The sequence below is a fragment of the Sclerotinia sclerotiorum genome, genomic scaffold (genome assembly GCF_000146945.2).
Source record: "Sclerotinia sclerotiorum 1980 UF-70 scaffold_2 genomic scaffold, whole genome shotgun sequence".
Taxonomy (NCBI): domain Eukaryota; kingdom Fungi; phylum Ascomycota; class Leotiomycetes; order Helotiales; family Sclerotiniaceae; genus Sclerotinia; species Sclerotinia sclerotiorum.
The window spans coordinates 2,326,402-2,347,347 of NW_001820834.1; the positions used below are offsets into that span (position 1 = coordinate 2,326,402).

At 41.3% G+C, this 20,946-nt stretch overlaps 8 protein-coding genes across 8 annotated transcripts; 6 read left to right on the forward strand and 2 right to left on the reverse strand.

Moving 5' to 3' along the window:
* Positions 1-190: 190 nt before the first annotated feature.
* Positions 191-874, forward strand: SS1G_01966 (predicted protein; the record flags this gene model as incomplete). Its single annotated transcript, XM_001597720.1, has 1 exon — positions 191-874. The coding sequence occupies one exon, from the start codon at positions 191-193 to the stop codon at positions 872-874; it is 684 nt and encodes a 227-aa protein (XP_001597770.1).
* A 2,508-nt stretch (positions 875-3,382) lies between these two features.
* SS1G_01967 (hypothetical protein) lies at positions 3,383-4,595 on the forward strand (the record flags this gene model as incomplete). The annotated part of the gene is made up of 4 exons (XM_001597721.1): positions 3,383-3,413; positions 3,536-3,595; positions 3,660-4,117; positions 4,170-4,595. 4 exons carry the CDS (start codon positions 3,383-3,385, stop codon positions 4,593-4,595), a joined length of 975 nt encoding a protein of 324 aa, XP_001597771.1.
* A 1,517-nt stretch (positions 4,596-6,112) lies between these two features.
* SS1G_01968 (predicted protein) lies at positions 6,113-7,534 on the forward strand (the record flags this gene model as incomplete). The annotated part of the gene is made up of 2 exons (XM_001597722.1): positions 6,113-6,878; positions 7,059-7,534. 2 exons carry the CDS (start codon positions 6,113-6,115, stop codon positions 7,532-7,534), a joined length of 1,242 nt encoding a protein of 413 aa, XP_001597772.1.
* Positions 7,535-9,788: 2,254 nt separating this feature from the next.
* SS1G_01969 (hypothetical protein) lies at positions 9,789-10,809 on the forward strand (the record flags this gene model as incomplete). The annotated part of the gene is made up of 3 exons (XM_001597723.1): positions 9,789-10,111; positions 10,450-10,525; positions 10,705-10,809. The coding sequence occupies 3 exons, from the start codon at positions 9,789-9,791 to the stop codon at positions 10,807-10,809; spliced, it is 504 nt and encodes a 167-aa protein (XP_001597773.1).
* A 1,938-nt stretch (positions 10,810-12,747) lies between these two features.
* SS1G_01970 (conserved hypothetical protein) lies at positions 12,748-13,081 on the forward strand (the record flags this gene model as incomplete). Its single annotated transcript, XM_001597724.1, has 3 exons — positions 12,748-12,782; positions 12,875-12,948; positions 13,017-13,081. 3 exons carry the CDS (start codon positions 12,748-12,750, stop codon positions 13,079-13,081), a joined length of 174 nt encoding a protein of 57 aa, XP_001597774.1.
* Positions 13,082-13,867: 786 nt separating this feature from the next.
* Positions 13,868-15,756, reverse strand: SS1G_01971 (predicted protein; the record flags this gene model as incomplete). The annotated part of the gene is made up of 4 exons (XM_001597725.1): positions 13,868-14,084; positions 14,142-15,202; positions 15,259-15,290; positions 15,390-15,756. 4 exons carry the CDS (start codon positions 15,754-15,756, stop codon positions 13,868-13,870), a joined length of 1,677 nt encoding a protein of 558 aa, XP_001597775.1.
* Positions 15,757-16,563: 807 nt separating this feature from the next.
* Positions 16,564-17,830, forward strand: SS1G_01972 (predicted protein; the record flags this gene model as incomplete). Its single annotated transcript, XM_001597726.1, has 3 exons — positions 16,564-16,611; positions 16,708-16,755; positions 17,045-17,830. The coding sequence occupies 3 exons, from the start codon at positions 16,564-16,566 to the stop codon at positions 17,828-17,830; spliced, it is 882 nt and encodes a 293-aa protein (XP_001597776.1).
* A 1,361-nt stretch (positions 17,831-19,191) lies between these two features.
* SS1G_01973 (hypothetical protein) lies at positions 19,192-20,531 on the reverse strand (the record flags this gene model as incomplete). The annotated part of the gene is made up of 2 exons (XM_001597727.1): positions 19,192-20,383; positions 20,443-20,531. 2 exons carry the CDS (start codon positions 20,529-20,531, stop codon positions 19,192-19,194), a joined length of 1,281 nt encoding a protein of 426 aa, XP_001597777.1.
* Between the last annotated feature and the right edge of the window lie 415 nt (positions 20,532-20,946).

Consider the following 20,946-nt stretch of genomic DNA (forward strand, 5'->3'; position numbering starts at 1 on the left):
GGTACATAATGGACTTGTTGCTGCTGTTTTTACAGTGTTACTTAACCACTGTTGCTTTGACATTTCAAGCATTGCTGTCTTTTCTATTCATGTGTTCACACTGGTGACATTACGTTTGCTAGATTTTAAGCTTGATACTTGGGAAGAATATAATTTTGAGTCCTCTGATTTGCATCATCTCAAGTATCCAATGATCTTTCGCAGAATAGTTCTTTTCGCCTTTATTGGCAATGCTATTGCTGCTGCAATAGTGGAAGGGCGAGCAAAGACCTTCTCCACGATAAATTCTTCAATTAGTTCTTCAACCACAACTTCTTCATCCACATCCACATCTTCATCTTCGTCCACCACTTCATCTTCATCCACCTCCACATCCAGCAAAATCCAAACAACAGGCACCCTAACCGCCGACTTCGCCGCCTCTGCCACGGCCGCAACCGCAACCTGCGGCGCTGGATTCCTTCCCGAAACAGCCACAAACCAAGCGCGTGCCGTCCTTCAGGCCAACACGACCAGTACCTGCGCCACCATCCAACCAGGCTGGCCTTGTTTCGGGCTCGGTATGAAGGGCAGCGAGGACACTGTCTCGAGCTTAACGGGTGCTTTTGGAAGTATTCAATATTATGGAACTATTGCATTTTTATGTAATTTGAGTAAGGTGCCGATGATGATTTCCGGATTCGATGTGGATGTGTTGGATGATTTGATTTATGTGAAGCATTGTGCGAATTATACGCCGGCGGCGTTGATGAGTCCTGGGGAGTGGGTGTATGGGTATTTGGATTGGGATACGGTGGCAAAGGTTGGACAGAGTAGTGAGTTGTGTACTCATGTTATGAGTTCGGTTGTTGCTTATCCCAATCCTATGTCGTAGTTGTCAAATTGATAATTCAAGTAGGTGGTTTGTTGGTATTTTCTCCGTGTTAGTTTGTGCTTAGAATGTTATTGTTGGTACGAGAAGGATACGGAAGACGTAGCACCCACGGATTACGTAGGTCCTGTATGTCTAATTGTATTCTGTCTAAAAAGCTAGCTACATATTGAAAGTAGTAAGTCTTATATAGACTTACTAAAAAAGCTAGTCTCTTTCGCGTTCGCTTAGTTCTTTATTACAGTAGTAATTGAATTGAAGTCATTCACTTCGTTCACACAGTTATAGCTATTGGTTTCTTCAATAACTTGATGGTTTCCGTTGTCAATCATGACTGTTGAAAAGTAGAATTATGGAATCACCAGAAGTGATGCCTGGTACGATGAACAAGTTGATTCCTAACAATTATGGAATCTTGAGTATCGGAAAATGAGCAGGAATCACTTGAAGTAAAAGTTGGCACCATGAACAATTCGCTTCCGCGACAATCATACGGATGTTTCATCGCAGAAGCAATTTGTTGAAACCACGAATCTTGAGTGAGCTGCTCTGAAACCAATATTGGGTCTTGAACAAAAGAATATATATTGCTCCAAGCAGGCGTATGTCGCAATGATCGAAAGCTCATTAGTTCTAGGTCTTGCTTAAGACGAAGGATTCTCGATGAGATGCTCGATCATTTTGAATGCGATTTAGACATCATTGAATTGATCAACACGAGTGCATTGATTTCTAATACATTAGTTGCTTTCATGATGCAATCATCTTGGTACCCATAAAAGATTCTTCGCGGGGCACTGAGATGTTCTTATCAGCTAAGATCTGTGCCCTTTACACTTTGTAAGACTTACATCCATCACATGTCTCCCATTGAGAAGATGTGAATACCTAGGTAGCTTTCCATTTCAACAGCGCGTTATTCAGGAAAGAGAAGAACCTCATTGATAGGGTATTAAATTGACAAACCCTAATAATAATGAAACTCTGTCTCGTGAGGAAATATTGACGACGGGAACAAAATACCTTCTTTGGCTGTGGTGGATACCAATAAGATGTACGAACGCACAGTGCTTCAAAACCTAGGTAGCTAGAACAACCCCACCTCATCCCACATCCTACCGGATCTGGCCCCCTTCAAATGTAACTAACAATTGGGCTTCTTTTTCTTTCAATTCTTCATACAGGACAGATAACCAAGCATAGGTATTGAGAAGTCAAAAGTGTGTACATGATATCTGAGTCAATGTCTGGTTGTTAAAAGGCAGTCATGTTGTTCTTTTCTGATGTTTTTCATCATCAGCAGATTTGTTGGAAAGCTCTGGAATTTCCATCAGGCGGTAGCTAAGAATCACATGCCAAAAGAGAAAGGAAAGCGAAAAAAGCAAAAGAGCAATTGAAAAGCAGATGCAAGATGGATGCATTGATAGGGATCCGTAATCACTAGGGACACACGAGGTGCATCCGGTTAGAAATACTAGGTACAGTAGGTAGGTATCTAGATGTGCCTTTAAAAAGGTCAATATTGAAAAGACCACGATTCTTTTGATAATTGGTATAATGTAACGGAAAGATGGGTCATGGATATATAGATGATGGAATCTGGTTTATTGATTACGGCATTTATAGGTACAAAGACAAAAGAGAGAGAATAAATATCATAGAAGACGGAGTATCTTTAAACTCCGGGATAATCAAATCAGATCAGGAAAACAAGGATAAATCGATCAATGACTTTTGATTTGGTGTTCTTTTTATCCCGTAGCGTCCTCTGTAGCGTACCGCACCGTACCATAGAATCATCAGAACCGTGCGTACCAGCTTTTTTATAGTGTGGCGCCTCTATTATGACGTCCCCCATCATTAGCCAATTCATTGTCAGTAAAGCCTGTTACCCTGTTAAGCCTGTACGGAGCAAGCCTGTAACTCCACGCCTCTGAGCCTGTAAAAGCTCATAAACTAAAGATCTCATATTCAAACTCCCAAATTCTCAGGGCAAGAACAGGATTGCTCGCGTGCCTGGTCATACGCTAAACTCAATCTGTTGGCACTAGCACCAAAAATAATTCATATCAATCATATCAATCATATCAATCCAATTCAATTTGTCTGGCCTATGCAAGTGCGACCGACTATATTAACTCCACTCTTACTATTCACACTACTGCAGCTTTTGTAGGAAGAAAAAAGGACAAAAGAATCAAGCGGAATTCTTCTTCCCAGCTTTCGTCATAACACAATACAATTCAATCCCCAGGCTAACTTGGTGAAAGACTATTTCTGTTTCTTTTAAACAAGAAAAAAGGTTTACCAAATACAACTCAACATCAAAGGATACACAATCAACTCATTGCATCGCATCTACAAAATCATCACTCCACTTCACAAGCTTATCATCAAAGGCTTCCTCGACTATCTTCCTTCTTCGATACACAACCATCAAAATTTACACTTATTATGTCCGATTTTCCCTCTAACGTCAGTACATCTTCCAACGAAGGGAATACCAACACAATGGATAACGCAAAGAACGCAGTTTATGACAGTGAGGTAAGCTATTATCTATCTATCAATGAAATCACCCAAGTTTGCATCGCTAATCATGAGACAGTCCAAAAGTTCGCACAATGATATCACTATAGAAAATAAACTAATCAATCAATTCAGATGCATCTGCAGCTGCTAACACTGTCGGAAATCATCCTTTTACTCAAAGTGTCGTAAATGGTACGTTGAACTTTAATCAGACATCCTCCATAGCTATAATACTGACTCCCCCCGATAGGCCCAGTGGCAGATAATGTACGAGAGCAACATCAAAAGACTCAAGCAGAATTTGCCAACCTCGCAAATTCACGCACCACTCCTTCCAATACAACAGCTACCGGTCAACAACTCACACATTACCATTCCTTTTTCTCCAACTTATTATCATGGAACAACCCTCGTGCATCCGGAATTGCATACCTCTCCACGGTTGCATTCATTTTCGCAGCCAGATATCTTGATATCCTCCGATATTCATTCAAGGTTACATATATGGCTTTGTTTGTGACTGTTCTCGCAGAAGCTCTTGGAAAGCTAGCTTTTTCGCATGGTCTTACATCCCAATTTAGACCTAAGAAATACTATACTCTTTCAAAAGAGACTCTCGACAATTTACTCGGTGATGTCCACGAGCTCATTAACTTCTTCGTCATTGAGTCGCAACGTATTCTCTTCGCCGAGAACCTCTTTGTTTCTCTTACTGTAAGACCACCCGGATTCCTCGCCGTAATTCACAAAGTGCTGACCAAAACAGGCCTTGATCGGATCTTTCATTTCCTACTATTTGATCAAGCTCATTCCATTCTGGGGTCTCTCTCTTATCTTCACCTCAGTCATCTTTATCTGCCCACTTATCTACAAGACCAACAAGGAGCTCATCGACAATCTCCTTGCTCAAGCCTCCAGCGTCGTCAACCAACAAACTAAACAAGTTAAACAACTCGCCAGTCAACACGCAGCTCATGTTGCCGAGACCACCAAGCAATACGCTGGGGAGTATGCACACAAAGCACAAGAGATTATTAGAAGCCGCTCTGGATCTCCAGAGGCTAGGAGGGTTACCTCTTCCCCAATAACAACAAAGATCAATGGCATCAAAGAGGAGGATTTCCCAGAAGCACCAAAAGAGGATTTCAAGGCTACCATGGCTAGTGAGAGCGAGCCACTCATTGCCGCATAAGTTTAACGAGGAAAAAGGGACCTTTTACAACTCTGGTGAGAGATCAATCTTTATGATTGAAGGTCGAAATACAAAAGTGAAAAGTTATATCATGAGGTTAGCTGAATGAAAACAAGGGGTCAAAGAAATCACGGAGATTGATATGGATATGGAGGATTACCATGTTACAAGGTCCAATTAAGGAAATATGGGGACTAGCACGAAACTTAGGGCACATTTTGTTATGTGAAGCTTTTTCTCTTTTTTTTTAAAGTTGCGGGGCTAATTTAGTTCTGTCGGTCGCTGCCTTTTGGTTCTTTTTTCCAAGTACTTGTCTTTTAATGGGATGGGTGGAATGGAGTGGTATGGGTGGATAGGAATGAAGTTATGGTTATTGATGATATCTCATAGGGTAGCGTTTGCGTTGTTTACGGGCCTAAGGCATTATAGTTCTTATGTTTTCCTAAAATTGAAAATTTTATCAATCTTTGTGTTGTTTTGTGATGTTTTGATGTTGAGAATGATGGATATTGAAGTGTGTGGGCATAGGATTTTGAGTAGTTGGAATTGAGGCCACTATTAAACTCATGGGAATAAAGACGCACGGGTTAAGAGTTAAGAGTTAAGAATTGAAAAGTCAATAGTTCTTCTATACACTTATCAGCGACGGCATATTGATAGATTCTCCGTATAGCCAGTGCTATGTTCTTAAATCTTATCAAAATCTTCTCAAAATCTCATTATATATTACTATGAATGAATGAGTGGATATGATGAATGGATACGATAAGGTGATTTGTTATAGTTATACGTTTGCTCTTTGAGTTGGGAGTTGCGGGTTGGAAAGATAGGAAAAGGGAAGGATGGAGAGGGGAAGTTTGAAGGACGTGGGAGGAGGGGATGAGAGAAGGAAGTTGAAGGGCTGTGTGATACGGGATCTGGGATATGGTATATGAGATGAGATTGAAGGGTTGAAGGATATGGGATAATGGATTATGGATATTTTGACATTATCTTTGGGTGTAAAGGGTTTGGGATGAAGGAAAAATGGAAAAAGGAAAAAGGAAAAGGGATGGGGGTTGAGACAGAGAGGATTTGTGATAGGTGGACTGAGTTACTTGCTGCATTGTAATAATCTGGAAAACTAGAGTTATGAATAATAATTCGATGCCGAACACTATTAACTCACACAGCTCCTTCCATATTAAGGGACCGTACCAATACTTGCTTATTCCCTCTATAAACTATCTAAAATGTTTCTTCTATTTATTTGTGATCACCATTATTAATAGGACCATTGATTAAAAAAGAAAAGATTCCGCATTTTAAAACACAGCACAATTTGCAATCTTCAGGACTTGATAAAAAATACACAATTATCTATTGTAAGTGGAGTTTCCCTGGCTTTACTCGAATCCATTGATACTTGTATAGAGATGTTAACAATGGAGTGAGGCAAGACTATATATATTACGGTTGTTACACAGTCATTCTTTCATTTGGCCAATCCTACTCCTTCGGCACGGGCTCGAGCAAGTATGCGCAGAAGGGTGGTAGAAAATATTGAAAGCAACTGCGAGTCGGTCAGTATGGATATCGCCGGTCCAGCCTTTTATAAGATCAATACAGATGACATTAAAAAGCCTGATGTTATGCAAATTGATGAACCTGCTGCAGGTGAAAAAGATCCGAAGAAACGACCAGTGAAGGACGAGGTGCATCAAAGACGAGAGAAACACCGGCCCAAAAGACAGGAGACGATGCGAGAAAAAGTGCAGCATACAAGCAACCTCGAACGTCTCTCCATAAAAGGCCAGCCGAATCAGATCGCACGATTGCAAGAGGAGAACTTCAGTGCTCTTAGAAGACAAATCGAGCAAGCGAAGGTCATTTTGGACAACATCCCCTTGAAGGAATGCATTCAAGAGACAGAAGTGGAGACCGCACTCCTGATCTATAAACTTTATTGTCATATGGAAAAGGAGATAATCGCTTTACACTCTACCCCTAGGTTACTATCATATGGCGTAATGGTGGAAAAAATCGTACGAATCAAACAGATATTGAAGGATAATTATGGTATGGACGAACTCGAAAATGAAGGCTATGTGCAGGAAAATACTGTCCATTTCACATACAAAGCAACCCTAAACATCGAAAAAAGAACGAGATTCCTTTCTGCTCTCCCAATTGCCAAAACGGATGCAGCTAAGAGGCTCATAAATCATGGATTACATCCAAGGAAATTTTGCGATTTGTGCAGCAAAATCAACATTACCCATATCACCCTCAATCATAACTCAGGTATTTTGAATTAGGAAAAGAAGAGAATAGAGTTTGTATGGGAACGTGCAAAGAGATTATCAAAGGTCGGCCTTTTCATGGGGCATAAGTGCACTTACACTTTTCTAACAAAGATGTACGAAAATCCTGATGAGCTTTTAACAATCTTCACCTAAAAAGAGTAGGAGACAAATCTAAAAGAATACGAAATGCTTCTCCACCAAGAGAGATTCGTTCAAGCAGCGGCCATCAATCATACTTGGGAGAAGCGAGAGACCAACAATGAAAATACTACACCAGACTTCAAGGGTTGTAGAGTTCGCGCCCAACGCAGCTTGCGAGATTCAGGAAAGGAGTTCTTCGAAATGTTCGAGGATGTAATTGACACTAAACCCCTTTACGATGGTAGTAGTAAGCGAGGGATGAAATATGGTGAAAATTGCATGGCATATCTCTGCTATGTGGAAGCTAAGCAGGCCAATGTAGAGGAAAAGCGAGCGTGCTGGAAAGCTTGCCGTACGCACCGAGCATTTTCAGAGTGGAAAGATATTGATATGGAAGTAAGAGATCTGTCTGGCTTGGGTAACTTAAGACGAGAGATATCTGCTATTAGAATGGTGTTGATTCGTTCTTTGAACAATTCAGAGCAGAGCAAGAAGATTAAGAACAAATGCTGAGGGAGAGTAACAATTATTGAGACGCAGCGAAGTAAGAGTTATGGAAATTACTTATTACGAATTAAACGAAACCATACCAAAGTTAATGATTTTTTAACTTCATCTTTCTTGATCTTGATTATATATTCTTTAATATTCATATTGATTTGTCTAAAGAACTAGAACTATGAAGTTGGGGAACTACCTAATCTAATATGTGATTCCCTCTTGCCGAGGCACTAGCGTCAACACTACTAGTGGTTCATGTGATCAATATCCCGACAATTTCTATACAGATGAGGTTAATAGAGATCTGAAGAAGTTGAAAAATCGTCAATTTTGGTGTGATTCACTTGGTGTGCAATAAGTAGACTCCAGAACTTTTACCTCCATCTCTGAACTTAAAGCGTTCGCCTTATTTCACAATCCCACCGTCACCGATATAATCAAGAAAGAAATTACACCATTTACCTAGTTGTGGAGAGTATCCACGCAACTTCGAGCTGCGCAGCATTTTTTGATGGTATTTGAGAGGCTCCCCTGGAGGTGTTTTTTTCATCCATATTGACATTCACACCTGTTTTCCTCCCAAAATCATTGATTGGCATTTGCTTTAAAAGAAAACCGGTAAATATCCTTAGAATTGAAAGGTTCCAGGGGCTGTTTTGGGTGCGGTGCAAGATGATCAAGGGATTCTGTGCCTATAACTATACGACCGGAAACTTGGCTCTGATGTTCGCGACCATCTTCATTCCACATTATGACCGGACCCTCGTACCTGTATAGACTTAGAAGATCCCTCAAAGTTGATGATTATGGGGTTCTAGAACTTACAATATTTCAGAACGACTGCAGAGAGTCTGGATTTCTTTCCCTTGAGCTTCCAAAGAAGACTTTGTGGCCTTCCAGTTTTCATGAAAATGCAGCAGAAAGGTCTTTAGGGTCTGAATCTTTTTTGTCCCTTCGAACTTGGGGATGTCAACTTCTAACTTTCTCCGCCCGAAACGCTTGCCATCCCAGTCAATACATTGACCGTTCAGCCGACAGGATCTTCCAACTACCTTATTATAGTATTCCGTTGTGTCTACTTCAAAAGCAAATTCTAGGCCTAGGCTAGGATGGAATACGACAACGACGCCTGGCTGGAATATCATCCACAAATACTTGAAAGTTATTGATTTTTTTGAGAATATGATCACTAAAGGCCTGAATTTTGTCGCTGATCTCGCGTTTGAGGATATCCTGAAGTTGGGAGCAGTGCAAATTTGTTATCTTATCCGTATTGTGTCTCCTCTTCAAAGCTAAGAGGTCCCCCCATCTGTGTACAAACGGCCAGAATGGAGCTTTAAATTCCATGTTAGAGAGCTCATTTGCGAAAGCGGAATAATCGTTGAAAATGTGCTCTCTAAACGCTTTCTTTAAAAAGGGACTCTCAATGGTAATTGAATGTGTCACCATCTCCTGAGGCATGTCCTTGCTTCTTCTAATTTTGCATACGACAAGAGTATATTTGGATATACTACCATCTTGAGTTGATAGGGCTGGATCTTTAGGATATTGCTCTATGTCAGAGCAGTTACCGCTGTCATCACGGGAAGATTTGGTAATTTCTTCGCACACGTCGCATGGAATGCCTCTTGAAAGAGCTATGGGATGCGCATGAATCCTTTTTATGAGAAGCTTAGTTTATATGTTCACAAGGGGAAATATATGATCGCTATATTCCAGCAAAATTAATTTATAATCTACGTTTCTATTTGTTGAAATTCATGCACGAGGCAGCCTGTATGCAATAGGGCTCTTTCTAACAAGCAACAGTTCCTTATTGGTTAGTGGCTGGGGAATCCGTTACCTGTTACTAGGTATTTGTTGTTAAATCCAAGCTAAATTTGATTTTCAAAATGCACTAAGATTCTTTGCGGATATAGTCCCATGGATGAAAATCATAGGCAAGCGAAGAGAGGTTCAGGTTCTGTCCGAATCCGGAAGTGATGCTGAACTAATGTTATGCAAAGGATGGCTTCGGCTATACGATGTCTACCATAGGCACATTAAGAGCTACCTCTCTAAGCTTCTAATAAGGATGATTGATGTCGGAGAAGACGACGATTCAAACTACGTTCAACTCCGAGTTACCAATGGAGATGCTCACGGACTGTATATTGCCCTTTCTCATCGTTGGCAAAATGACACTCCGATCACTACAACAGCTAACTTGAATGAACGGCGAAATGGTATAACACTTGATTGCTTACCCAAAGCATATCAAGACACTATGCACATCACAAGGAAATTAGGCATACGCTTTCTGTGGATCGATTCTCTCTGTATAGTTCAGCAAGATAGGACGGACTGGGAATCCGAGGCTACAAGAATGGGAGAAGTGTTTGCTTTCGCTTACTGCACAATTGCTATTTATCCGCCCAAGGAGGCGAGCGGAAGTTTCGAAGAGGGCATAGAGGGCGGAGAACTGAGTCGTCGAGGATGGATATCGCAGGAACGAGGCTTGTCACGCCGAACGATCCATTTCGTTGGAGAGCAAATGTACTGGGAGTGCGGGTCTGTGGTTTGGGATAAAACTAGTGATAAGGGTTCGAGGTGCGTAAGTCTAGCCTATGCTATATTTGGGAGAGAAATCGATTCATTTGGTTGTTAAAGCCTAGGAATGCTCTGGGAGCTTCAATCTTCACGAAGTTAGACGGATCAGATCAGTCGGAGTGCGCTCTCAGTTTTCCAAAGCACATTTACCCTATACTCGGGACTAAAACTCACGGTAAAGACGGACAGACCGGTGGCGCTGACTAGCCTTGAATTTTGATTGGATAATCATTACAACACGTAAAGCGTGTACGGAATCGTTCGACTTTTTCTAGGCGAAACTCTGTTCTGGTGGCGTTCTGTGGATGAGTGGATGAAACCTTTATTTGATTTTAAAGACATAACATCTTCATCGTCCGTCAGAGAACTGAGAGTACCATCATGGCCTTGGATGTCGTACACAGGGAAAATCCAGTATGCGACCTTTGCCACATCGACGATAAGTTGGAGGACGGATCACGATATCGTATTCCACTGTACTGAAAATCGTTTTATCCTTAGTGCTTCACTTGTTCAACTCTCCTCTGACTGTAGGTTCACACCCCATGGCGATATGGAATGCAACATTAACAATCAGAATGGAGATGTGGTAGGTTGGATCCGTTATGACTGTGAAGATAATTGCAATACCGAAAGTCGCGAGTATATTATTCTTGGCGAAGGGAAGACGGGTTGGAGAGAGTATAGTAGTGACCTAGAGAGCGATGAGCCGTCTAATATTTTTCATTATGTCTTGCTGGTTAGTTCCATAGATAATGGAAAGTATCGGCGAGTTGGAATAGGAGTTATCACCTCGCAGTGGGTATCGATATCGCCAAGTAAGGATTCAGTACAGATATTTTAGTGATAGCGATATAAAAAGCCCACACTAAACGTTCTTGTCGAAGATTTTGTTTTTGGAAATCTTGAGGAAAACTTGATCCAAAACCTTCTAAAGGCTCCTTTTGTGACAGCACTTGCCTCTGCTCTCAAGACAGGTAGGGCAGTGCTACTGTGACGGAAAAGTCGTAAACGGAGTCAATTCAATCACTTAGAATCTAAAACTAAAGAACTAAGAAGATTCTAAGTAAGAAGGTCTTTATATACAGGGCTAGTGCACGTGAGCCACTAGTGGGTAACAACCGTCACGTAACAGCTACGACCTACCCTACCTGACTGATATCACGTGCAAGCAACACTGAACGCTGGGTTGTGTATATTGATAGACGATCAAGTAGACGTTTAATTTTGCCAGGTAGGAATAACTAGGTAAAGAATACTACCATTTGAGCTGAGCAATGTTACAACGGCTATCTTCTATGCCGCGTCACATGACTAAACTAAGGTAACGTGATTAAAGTCACGTTATGGACCGCTGAGGAACGCTGGCTGTCCAGGACCGCGCAGCGGTCCTGACTAGCCATAGGCATGAAGGTCTATATAATCAAGATGGATTTCCTTTGTATAGAGCTTCGTGCTCAAGATCAATCATTTAGTATATCCTACTATTAGTTACGAATTGCATTTCATTATTGTCATTACTTAAGTCCCTGCTTGACGCCTAGTTATAAACCACCTCGAGAGCCTAGAGCACTTCCACGTGATCTAGACGGCAAACCTCGTAACAGAATGAAATATAAATAATTAAAAAATAAGAATTAATAATATCTATTTATATTGTACAAAAAATATTTTATTTTATCAAATAACCGGTGTTAAAACGAGCCTAAATAGATATATATATATATTATTTTAATAATATATACGCATTGTCTATATATATACATCTCTCTTATTTCAGACAAAGTTGTAACGATACTGTACTGGAGGCGGCGGCCGCCTAAGGTTCGTCGGTTGGTAGTTGTAGGTTAAGGCTTTATCACTGGTATTCACTTGGAAGTTGTGACCAAAAGGGTGTTTATAGACCAGCAATTGTATTTAACTTAGAATCTACAGGTGAAGAGCACCTGTAGATGGGGATAGCTACTCTATATATACACAAATGAATGGCCTAGCCGCAATGGCTAGGCAAAAAGAAGTCATATTTATTCCTCCAATGGTCTTACTTTACCGATAACCATTGATACCTAGTACTTGTCCGGATCTGATCCTCAGGTCACCTAAATCGCATACTAATCCCGAGTAATCGTATCATGTGTGAACATGGTTAATGTACCTGAGGTTTCTTATATAATAAGGGTGGGAGGAAAGCAGGGATTTCCGTCACAGAAGTGAAGTCGTTATTAGATCAAGTAGAATATAGGTAAACTAATTGATAACTAAATTGAGCACAAAGCTCCTATACTATGAAACTACTCTGATTATATACTCCTGAATGCTATTGGATAGCCTGGATAGACTGGTCTACTTAGGCTATCCCCTAGACTGGATAGACTAGTCTATCCAGTCTATCCATCACGTGATCCTTCTATTTGCCTCAGGACACTAATCCTAATGATGAACCGTGACAAAAGTCTATTTTTAGTGGCTATGACACAAAGTTTTATTACCGGCCTCGGTAAGGCTGATTGATCTAGACTCTTCACATCCCTTTAGAACTGCAGCAAAATCGGCCACCGTAATATTCCGACCTCAATAACATCATCCAATGCATCTCCCATTCAAACATTCAAAGCACCCAACCCAATCCAGTGAAAATGGTCCTCTCCTTCATCCTAATCCAAAACCGCCAGTAAATAAATCCCCTCCCTCCCTCTTCTCCCTCTCTCTTCTCCCTCTAAAACCCCATCCGAAATTTCCGCATCTCTAACCACTCATCCCCAGAGGTAAAACCCGACTCGCAAAATGGTACGCCCCCTACAACGACGAAGAGAAGATCAAGCTCAAAGGCGAAGTACGTACATATATATTCCTCCCCATCCCATCCATTCCATCCTAGCACAAATCTAACAATCCCCCCCTACAGGTCCACCGACTGGTCGCACCGCGCGACCAAAAATACCAATCCAATTTCGTCGAGTTCCGCAATAATAAAATCGTGTATCGACGCTACGCGGGCCTCTTTTTCTGCGCATGCGTCGATGCGAATGATAATGAATTAGCGTATCTAGAGGCTATACATTTTTTTGTCGAGGTGCTGGATAGCTTTTTTGGGAATGTGTGTGAATTGGATTTGGTGTTTAATTTTTATAAGGTATGTTTTATTTTTCGGGGAAGGGTGGTTAAGGGGAAGGAAAAGGGGATGAAAGGGAATGGTACTGATGTGTTGTGATGATAGGTGTATGCTATATTAGATGAAGTGTTTTTAGCAGGGGAAATAGAGGAGACGAGTAAACAGGTTGTGTTGACGAGATTGGAACATTTGGATAAGTTGGAATGATGAGTGTAGGGACGTAAGGGGCAGGTCCGCCAAATTGTCTAATAGTAATGGCAGTGGTCAGTAAGTTGATACCAAAGGGATAGCTAGGAGTTTGGAGTTCATCTGCAGGAATGAAGACTGGCGCAAGGCGAAGTTACAGTCAAAATAAATTTGTCACGCATGTGTCAACATTATTTGAGGTACTGTGACTCATATATTTTTTTCCTTGTACAGAACCGCGTGCTAAAATCTTCTTTCCTTGTTGCCCGCTACTCAATCCTAGCATATCTCTTAGCAATTAACCTTCATATGACAGCAATTTCAAAGTCTGCGTGATAAAATGCCCAGATATCGCAATTAGCTGTCTGTACTATCAACACCCGCCGTATCATCTATTCTCTAGTTCCTGCCATGTCGGACAACGCCTCGTGGCTACAAAAAATCATTATCAACATCCTTCAATATGTTTTATTTGAAACATGTGTTAAGACCCCGGGCATTGCCTCTTGCATGGCGGTATGACAACCTGGCGACTCCGGCGTATTATTATCAAGACTGAAGTAAGGGTCTTCTCTAAGAGCTTGTTCAGATGGATGGTCTACGTCGATAGCGTCATCTGTGCGATCTGAGCCTAGTGAAGACATGGAAGACACTGTAGGAGAGCTTCGCGGAGACCTGATTATCGTTAGTGCCAATACTTCACAAACAGATGGATGGATCATGTAAATTTACGATGTTGAAGTATTCAATTGTCCCATTCGACGTTGATCATCTTCATTCCAATACTCTAACGCTGTGCGGCGGCGTCTTCTTCGGTTTACAATTTGACCTTCTGTTCGATTCTCGATCAAGCTCTTGACAAAATCAGTGTAGGTTTTCTCTGGTGTCTCTGAACGAACACGTGGCGAATCACAGGCTTGTTCCATATCATCTGTGGGAGTCTGAATATTATCCTCGCTAGAAGTATCCGTAGGTGACATTTCTCGTGGACATATGGTCACATCGGGCTGTGAGAGTTTCGAAGACCATTCAGTTTGATCCATCAAGCTTAGGGATGGCAAGACCTGGCGTAATTCAAATTCTTCAGTGAATGGATCTGTTTCTTTGAAAATCCCACCCGAGTCTGCATCTTGTCTTCCGTCGTCCGAGTGCAAAAACCTCTCATCATCAGCTCTATGCATCAGCTCGTCTTTGTCATCACCTTCAAATTTTTGTCTAATTTTTCGCTCATACTCCTCGCAACCAACATCATCAAACTCTATGGAACGAGCACGTTTGCGATTCGATGCTATAATGGTAGTCGCTATATTTGATATGGTCACGCCGGTCATTTCTGTCACACCTTCAATTGACATTCCTGTCTCTTGTGCCATGGCAACTGAGGCCTTCTGTATGCGATCTTCGATGTCGGCAAGAAGTTCGAGTTTATCGTTGTTAACTGGCAATTTTGACACTTCACTGTAGTGATTCAAAGCTATCGCTTGTCTCTTTTCAACAGATCCTGCTTTTTCCGACGCCTCCCTTTTCTCACCACGCCAATGCCTCGTATCTGGGTGCCGACCTTTGTGATTGATATCATCGGGCCTCGATGTTCCGCCCAGGCCTGCCTTATAATAATCTCTTTCATCGAAGCTTCTGTGTCGAGTTGTAACATCTATCCCGGCAGCCAAACGTTTTTGGGTGATAGAGTCTTCTTTTGTGTTCCTCGGGCACAAGGAGTACCAATGCTCTCCAAATTTATTGCATATTAAGCATTGGTAAGTTTCTGGTGGTTGTTTGTCAAAGGCAGGATCCTGCAACTCTGTCAGCAATCTTCTCTCTGCATTGTGGTTTGATCACGAATATCTACCATGTTTGTTGGACATTGTTTGACCAAGTGGCCTGTTCAGTGTTAGTGATCATTGGTTGCTTTGTCATGTCATCTCCGGGGTAGAGATGAAGCATATCATCATGAAGGTGTAATTCAACGTGGGTTCGTACCATGCTTCCCACATCTGTTGCAGATATAGTTTGATGGGACGTGATCAGTAAAGCCTCCACTAGGTTTACTTGAAAATTTATCCGATCGATACACACCTCTATTAGAATCCACTTTTGCTGAGGATTTATCTCTTTTCGCATTGTGCTTTTCATCAAAAACTCTTTCAATTTCCTCAATGGATGGAGGATACTTCTCCTCGGCCCATCCTTTCGATTGATTGCTGAATGGACCATTAGCTTTCCTCAAATCTCCCACATGTGATAAGACATCCCTCTTGTCGAAACCACGGTTTTTCAGTGATTCCACCCAGTGCTTGGTAGTATTTGGCCAAGCTTTAAATAAATGTGATGGGCTTTTGCGATGCATTTCGAGCCATCGAAGGTAGATATTCATTATCACTGAATCTGGTAATTTATCGTCCAGATTCTTGGCCAAGTTGCTCAAGGAAATGCTCAGTAAATCATCATCAGTTATTGATTTTGGGGCTCTGAAGAGGAGCTCTAACAGAGCTCGCTCCTCCCAGGCACTTTTTGGTTGACTTTCTTTCCCGGAAGGCATTTCAAGATAATGAAATTGATAGTAAGAATACGAGAAGAAAAGAGTTTGATTAAAGTTGAAGTTCTTCACAAAAAAGGAAAAAGGAAGTTGTCGTTTGTTATTGTTGCTTTTCTACAGCAGCAACCGCACGGATCATTAATGCCCCTTCCCTCTCGAGTCAATTCAATTCACTTCGCTTCACTTCATTTCAGTTCACTTAGATTAGAGTCTTTTAATTTTCCAAGGTTGACTTGCTTACCTCATCTTAAGTCTATTGATAAATAAATAAGCCTCGAAAGAGAGTCAATGGGAATTCCCAGCTGGTCATTCATACTAGGTATATCATCCCAAGTCTAAGTTTGTGAATGCCATACTTCATCTAAAGGCCAACAAAGAACATATTACGTCACAAGTATCAAGGAGCAATTCATCTACATCCTTCCATTCTACGTGGCAACGAAGCCCTAGAGATGCTCAACTGACTTCAGCATTCGAAATCATATCATTATTTTCCGTTTAGCCAGGGAAAGCTTCTGTCTACCATTCTAAATATAGGATGGAGACCATCTCATCTCTTCTGATACTGATACTGATACTGATACTGCAAACTTTTCTTCACTTTCTCAAGAGGCCAATATGTCGGGTGCCTTTATGGCCGCCTCATTGGAGTCACCTGTCTCAAAGGTAAGCAATATCATAGCGTCAATCACTCAAAGATTCTGCTCCCCTCCCTTTCAAGCTTATTTCCTGTTTGAGTCTCCATTGCTAATACATTCCTAGAGTGTAAATGGTCTGGAACTTGGCTCTCCCGCTACGGATCAAGTCGATGTGGACTTCCAAAAAAAATGCCGTGACTTTTGTAAAGTTCAAGCAGTTATGTCCTGAGCTACGTAACATGATCTGGAAGCTCAGCTTACCTAAATCACGCGTTATTGATATCATTTATGACAAGGACCAGGACAAGTACTTGTCATTCCATTGTAGGGTACCTTCTCTCCTACATACAGTAAGAATAATCTAACGCTGTCCCATCTGTTCCTTGACGTATTTTCATCGAGAGGCTCTTTCGACGCAGCTTTATCACATTAATAAATTTGCTGACGATTTCTCTGCTTAGACCAGAGAAGCTAGATATGTCGCGGAGAAGTTTTACAATTTGTGCTTCCCAACGCAATCAAACCCTACAAATATCTACATCAGATTTGATAGAGATGTCATCTACTTTGCTAATTGGCTTACTGGCTATAAATATGAGACGAACGGCTGGTTTGAGCACGTGAATATTGGTCCAATTGGTAAAAAGGGACTGGGAAGACATGAATTGAGGTCTATACAGAGAGTTGCGGTGAGCTCCGTTTATTTCAATGTCCCTGAATCATCGCCCCCGGGGGCTGATGTGGAATACTTTTCGTTCTCCGTGTTGCCTGTACTTTCTAGGTTTCCTTCATTAAAGAGACTCGTCGTGGTTTTTGAAGATATCGGTCCATACCAGGAAGGCGAAATTACCCTTCACGGAATTCCTAAACACTTCCACATTGATCCGGCTTTCTGTGCCTTTTGCGAGGTATCCAAGATTGTCGAAGGTTTTAAAGATCTCAAGCGGAATTTGAATTCTCCTTGGAGAGTCTTTGCTGTTATTGTTGCAGCAGGTGCTCGTGATCGCCAACTACCACACGTGGGTCAATATCAGTATTGCGCTTGTAACGGGTTCACTTTGCGGCAGGACGTAGGTTGTCCGAATCGCACATGCGAGGAATACCACCCAGAGTCAGTCAAGGTTGCAGGTCTAGTTCCTGAAGGAAATGGCATGTCTGAAGTCACCGACGATGATTTGCCAGAGGAAGAATGGCGTCTTTCTGAGGACGAGTTGGACGAATTAATCGCAGACGAAGAGTTCTATTAAGCCTTTGTTGAAGAGCACTGTGATGGGAAATATGCAGTCAACCATGAGCAATGGCTTAGCATCGACTATTTGTTGAACCGACCTTTGTTGTAGGTTGCTATCTCCTCGGAGATTTTTGCAAACTCAAAGTATCAAAGGTTAGGTATGAAAAGGGATATGCCGCAGTATCCTGACGTGTATACCAGGAAAACATACTCCGGAGTTTGGTAATCACATTCGTACTTTTATTTGCTTGTTCTCTGTGCTTCATTTTATAGAGTGATAAGGGGAGTATGATGATGAGATCATGAGATGATGGAAAATTGTTTCACGCGATTAAATATAATCATATGCCCTTTCATTTCAATTCCGCTGTGTAGAGGAATGGAATGTATTGAGCTTGCTACTATATATTAAAAAACAGACATCAATTGAGAAATATAATTTCTAAATTTTCATTCGTCTACAAAGCTATGCAGAGGTAGCCATATTATAACAGTATCAAGATTTATATTTTAGCCTCGCTAGACTGGTCTAAAGGGGAAAAAAAAGAAGAGAAAAACATTAAACATTAAAAATCTCTACACCAGATACATAATTTTAGAACTCAAACAGGCTCCTCCTATCGTCTATATACCGCTATATTATATATGGAACAATCATACCGAAAAGAAGAGCCAACTTAAGGTTACTCCACTCATCAAACTTCCTCTCTAATAAAACTCAAATCACAAAACCCAAGCCAAGACTACTAGAATAATAAATGGCGATATATAAATCGCAATATAGGTAAGATTACCAGATTTCTTGTAATTGTAGAGAGTAGAATATTATATAATTAGTACACGGGTAGTATTAAATAATCTTACATATCTACTCATCCATCTCAATATATATTTTGATAACCTACTGTAAGTTAACAATTTAATTATTTAATCCAACAATCATTCGGCTGATCTCAAAAACATGTATTTCAATTAGTGTTCTAATTGTTAAATAAGATTGTTAAACTATAATTTTAAGATCCTATTTACACCAAAGAAATGATGCGGAAAGGAGTCTGTAGGTATCAGGTAGGTAGTATGTGGATTGGATTGAATAATATAAACATAAAATTATAGTTGTGATTGTGAGGTATATATTTAGGTTTCTGTTTAGGTTTCTGTTTGAGGATGGATGGATATGAAAATGGAGATGTGTTTTTCATTAACCTCACTCTTAGCCCATTTAATATAGCTGTATGGCTTCTAGGGATTTGGGCTGTGGGTAGGACGTCCATTATAGAGATCGTTGATTTTGCGGGTCTCAAAAGGTGCTGGGTTGTGAAATCTATGAAAAAGGTATGGTATCTAAGGCGTATCTACATGTCTATTTCTTTTTCTCTATGCCAAGATATTATTCGCTTCCGCTTCCTTCTTCTGCTCCTCCTCGACACTTTCTACCTTCTCACCCTCACCCTTCCAAACCTGCTCTATAACCCCACCAACTTGTCCCAGGAATCTGGTTACCTCATCCTCCGTTCCAACTGTTATCCTCAAACAGCCCAGACAGCCATGTTCCTTACCTCTAAATCTAACCACGACTCCCCTGTTCTCCGCTAGAGTCTCATACACCTTTCTCGCAACCTCGTTGTCAGGCTTTCCACTTTGGTTCAAAATCTCTACGAGCAAGAAATTACTGGCTATACCGCCCCTGAATCTCCCCACACCCTTAACCTTAGGCAAATCCTTCAGTAATCTTTCTCTCTGTCCCACAATTTTCTCCTTGTGCGTCCTCATAACTGATAATCCATCTTCCTTTAACGCTTGGGAAGCAAGTGCCTCTGTAGGGGAGCTAATATTGTATGGCGCTTTCAGATTATTCAGCAACGCTGCAACCTCAACACTTGCAAACGCAGCGCCAAGCCTTATACCAGCCAACCCAAATGCTTTACTCAGTGTCTGCAAAACCACCAAATTTGGCCATTCATTCACCCATTCCGCGAGTGACGATCCGTCAGGTGAAAAATCTATGTATGCTTCATCTACCACCACAATACCATTCCAGGTCTTGTGCAAGAGTATTTGTTCGATTTGTTCTTTTGGGATCAAAGATCCAGTAGGATTTCCTGGGGAGCAGATATAGATGAGTTTGATAGGCTTTGGTTGTGGTTTCGAAAGAGTATCAAGAATAGCTGGGACATCCAGACCAAACTCTGGAGCTGGTAATAAAGGTACTTTGACGAGTGCTACATCGTTGACTTGTGCAGATACGCTATACATGCCATAAGTTGGCGGGCAGACGAGAATGGAGTCGACTGAGGGTGTGCAGAAGCAGCGGAGAAGAGCATCAATTGCTTCATCGGAACCAACGCCAAGAAACAGGTTGAGAGGGTGGAGAGGGAGCTCGGTATGGTGATGGGTGTTGCGCAGGGTACACAGGAGGGATTTGAGAGGGTGTTGGTGAGGGTCGGGGTAGCGGTTTAAGCCAAGAAAATTGAGTGAGGGGTTTGAAGTGGTGCTGCCGGGAAGAGATGGACCATAGGCGTTCTCATTGGCATCGAGGAGAATATTAGTCCCATCATCTTTATAATCACTAAAAGAAAGATGTGAGTCAGTAAACAGACATGAGGAATAAGAATGTAGAATGCTTACTCTCGAGCACAACGATAAGGCTCTAATGAGAGAATGTTCGGGCGAGCGCATGTCTGCAAGTTGAACGGGGAATCTGAACGAGAAGGCATTGTAGATTGTGGTTGTTGCTCAATTGTAAAGAGTCATGAATGATGGCGGGGCTAGAAATATATTTTGAAGCCGAACTCGGCAGCCTTCATATGCAAGGCTGAAGGCCCACTTTTGATATCGATGACCAATAAAGGCCCACTTCACACTCTTCCCCTTTTGTTTCGTTTGTAGAAACACACACTGAATCAAAGTAAATAATTTGATAGTGATCATTCTTTATCCAAATCAACGAGTGTACAGAAGTTTGACAACTCATCATACCCCGAGTATATTAGCAAGCCAAAAATACGCGGTATTTTTGAGTATTAATGCTTGTATTAATGCTTGTATCCCTTTGATGCGTCTGTCATTAGTCTCAACTTGTCATGTTTTGCTCGAGATGAATACATACACACAAATGTTTCGAAAGGAATA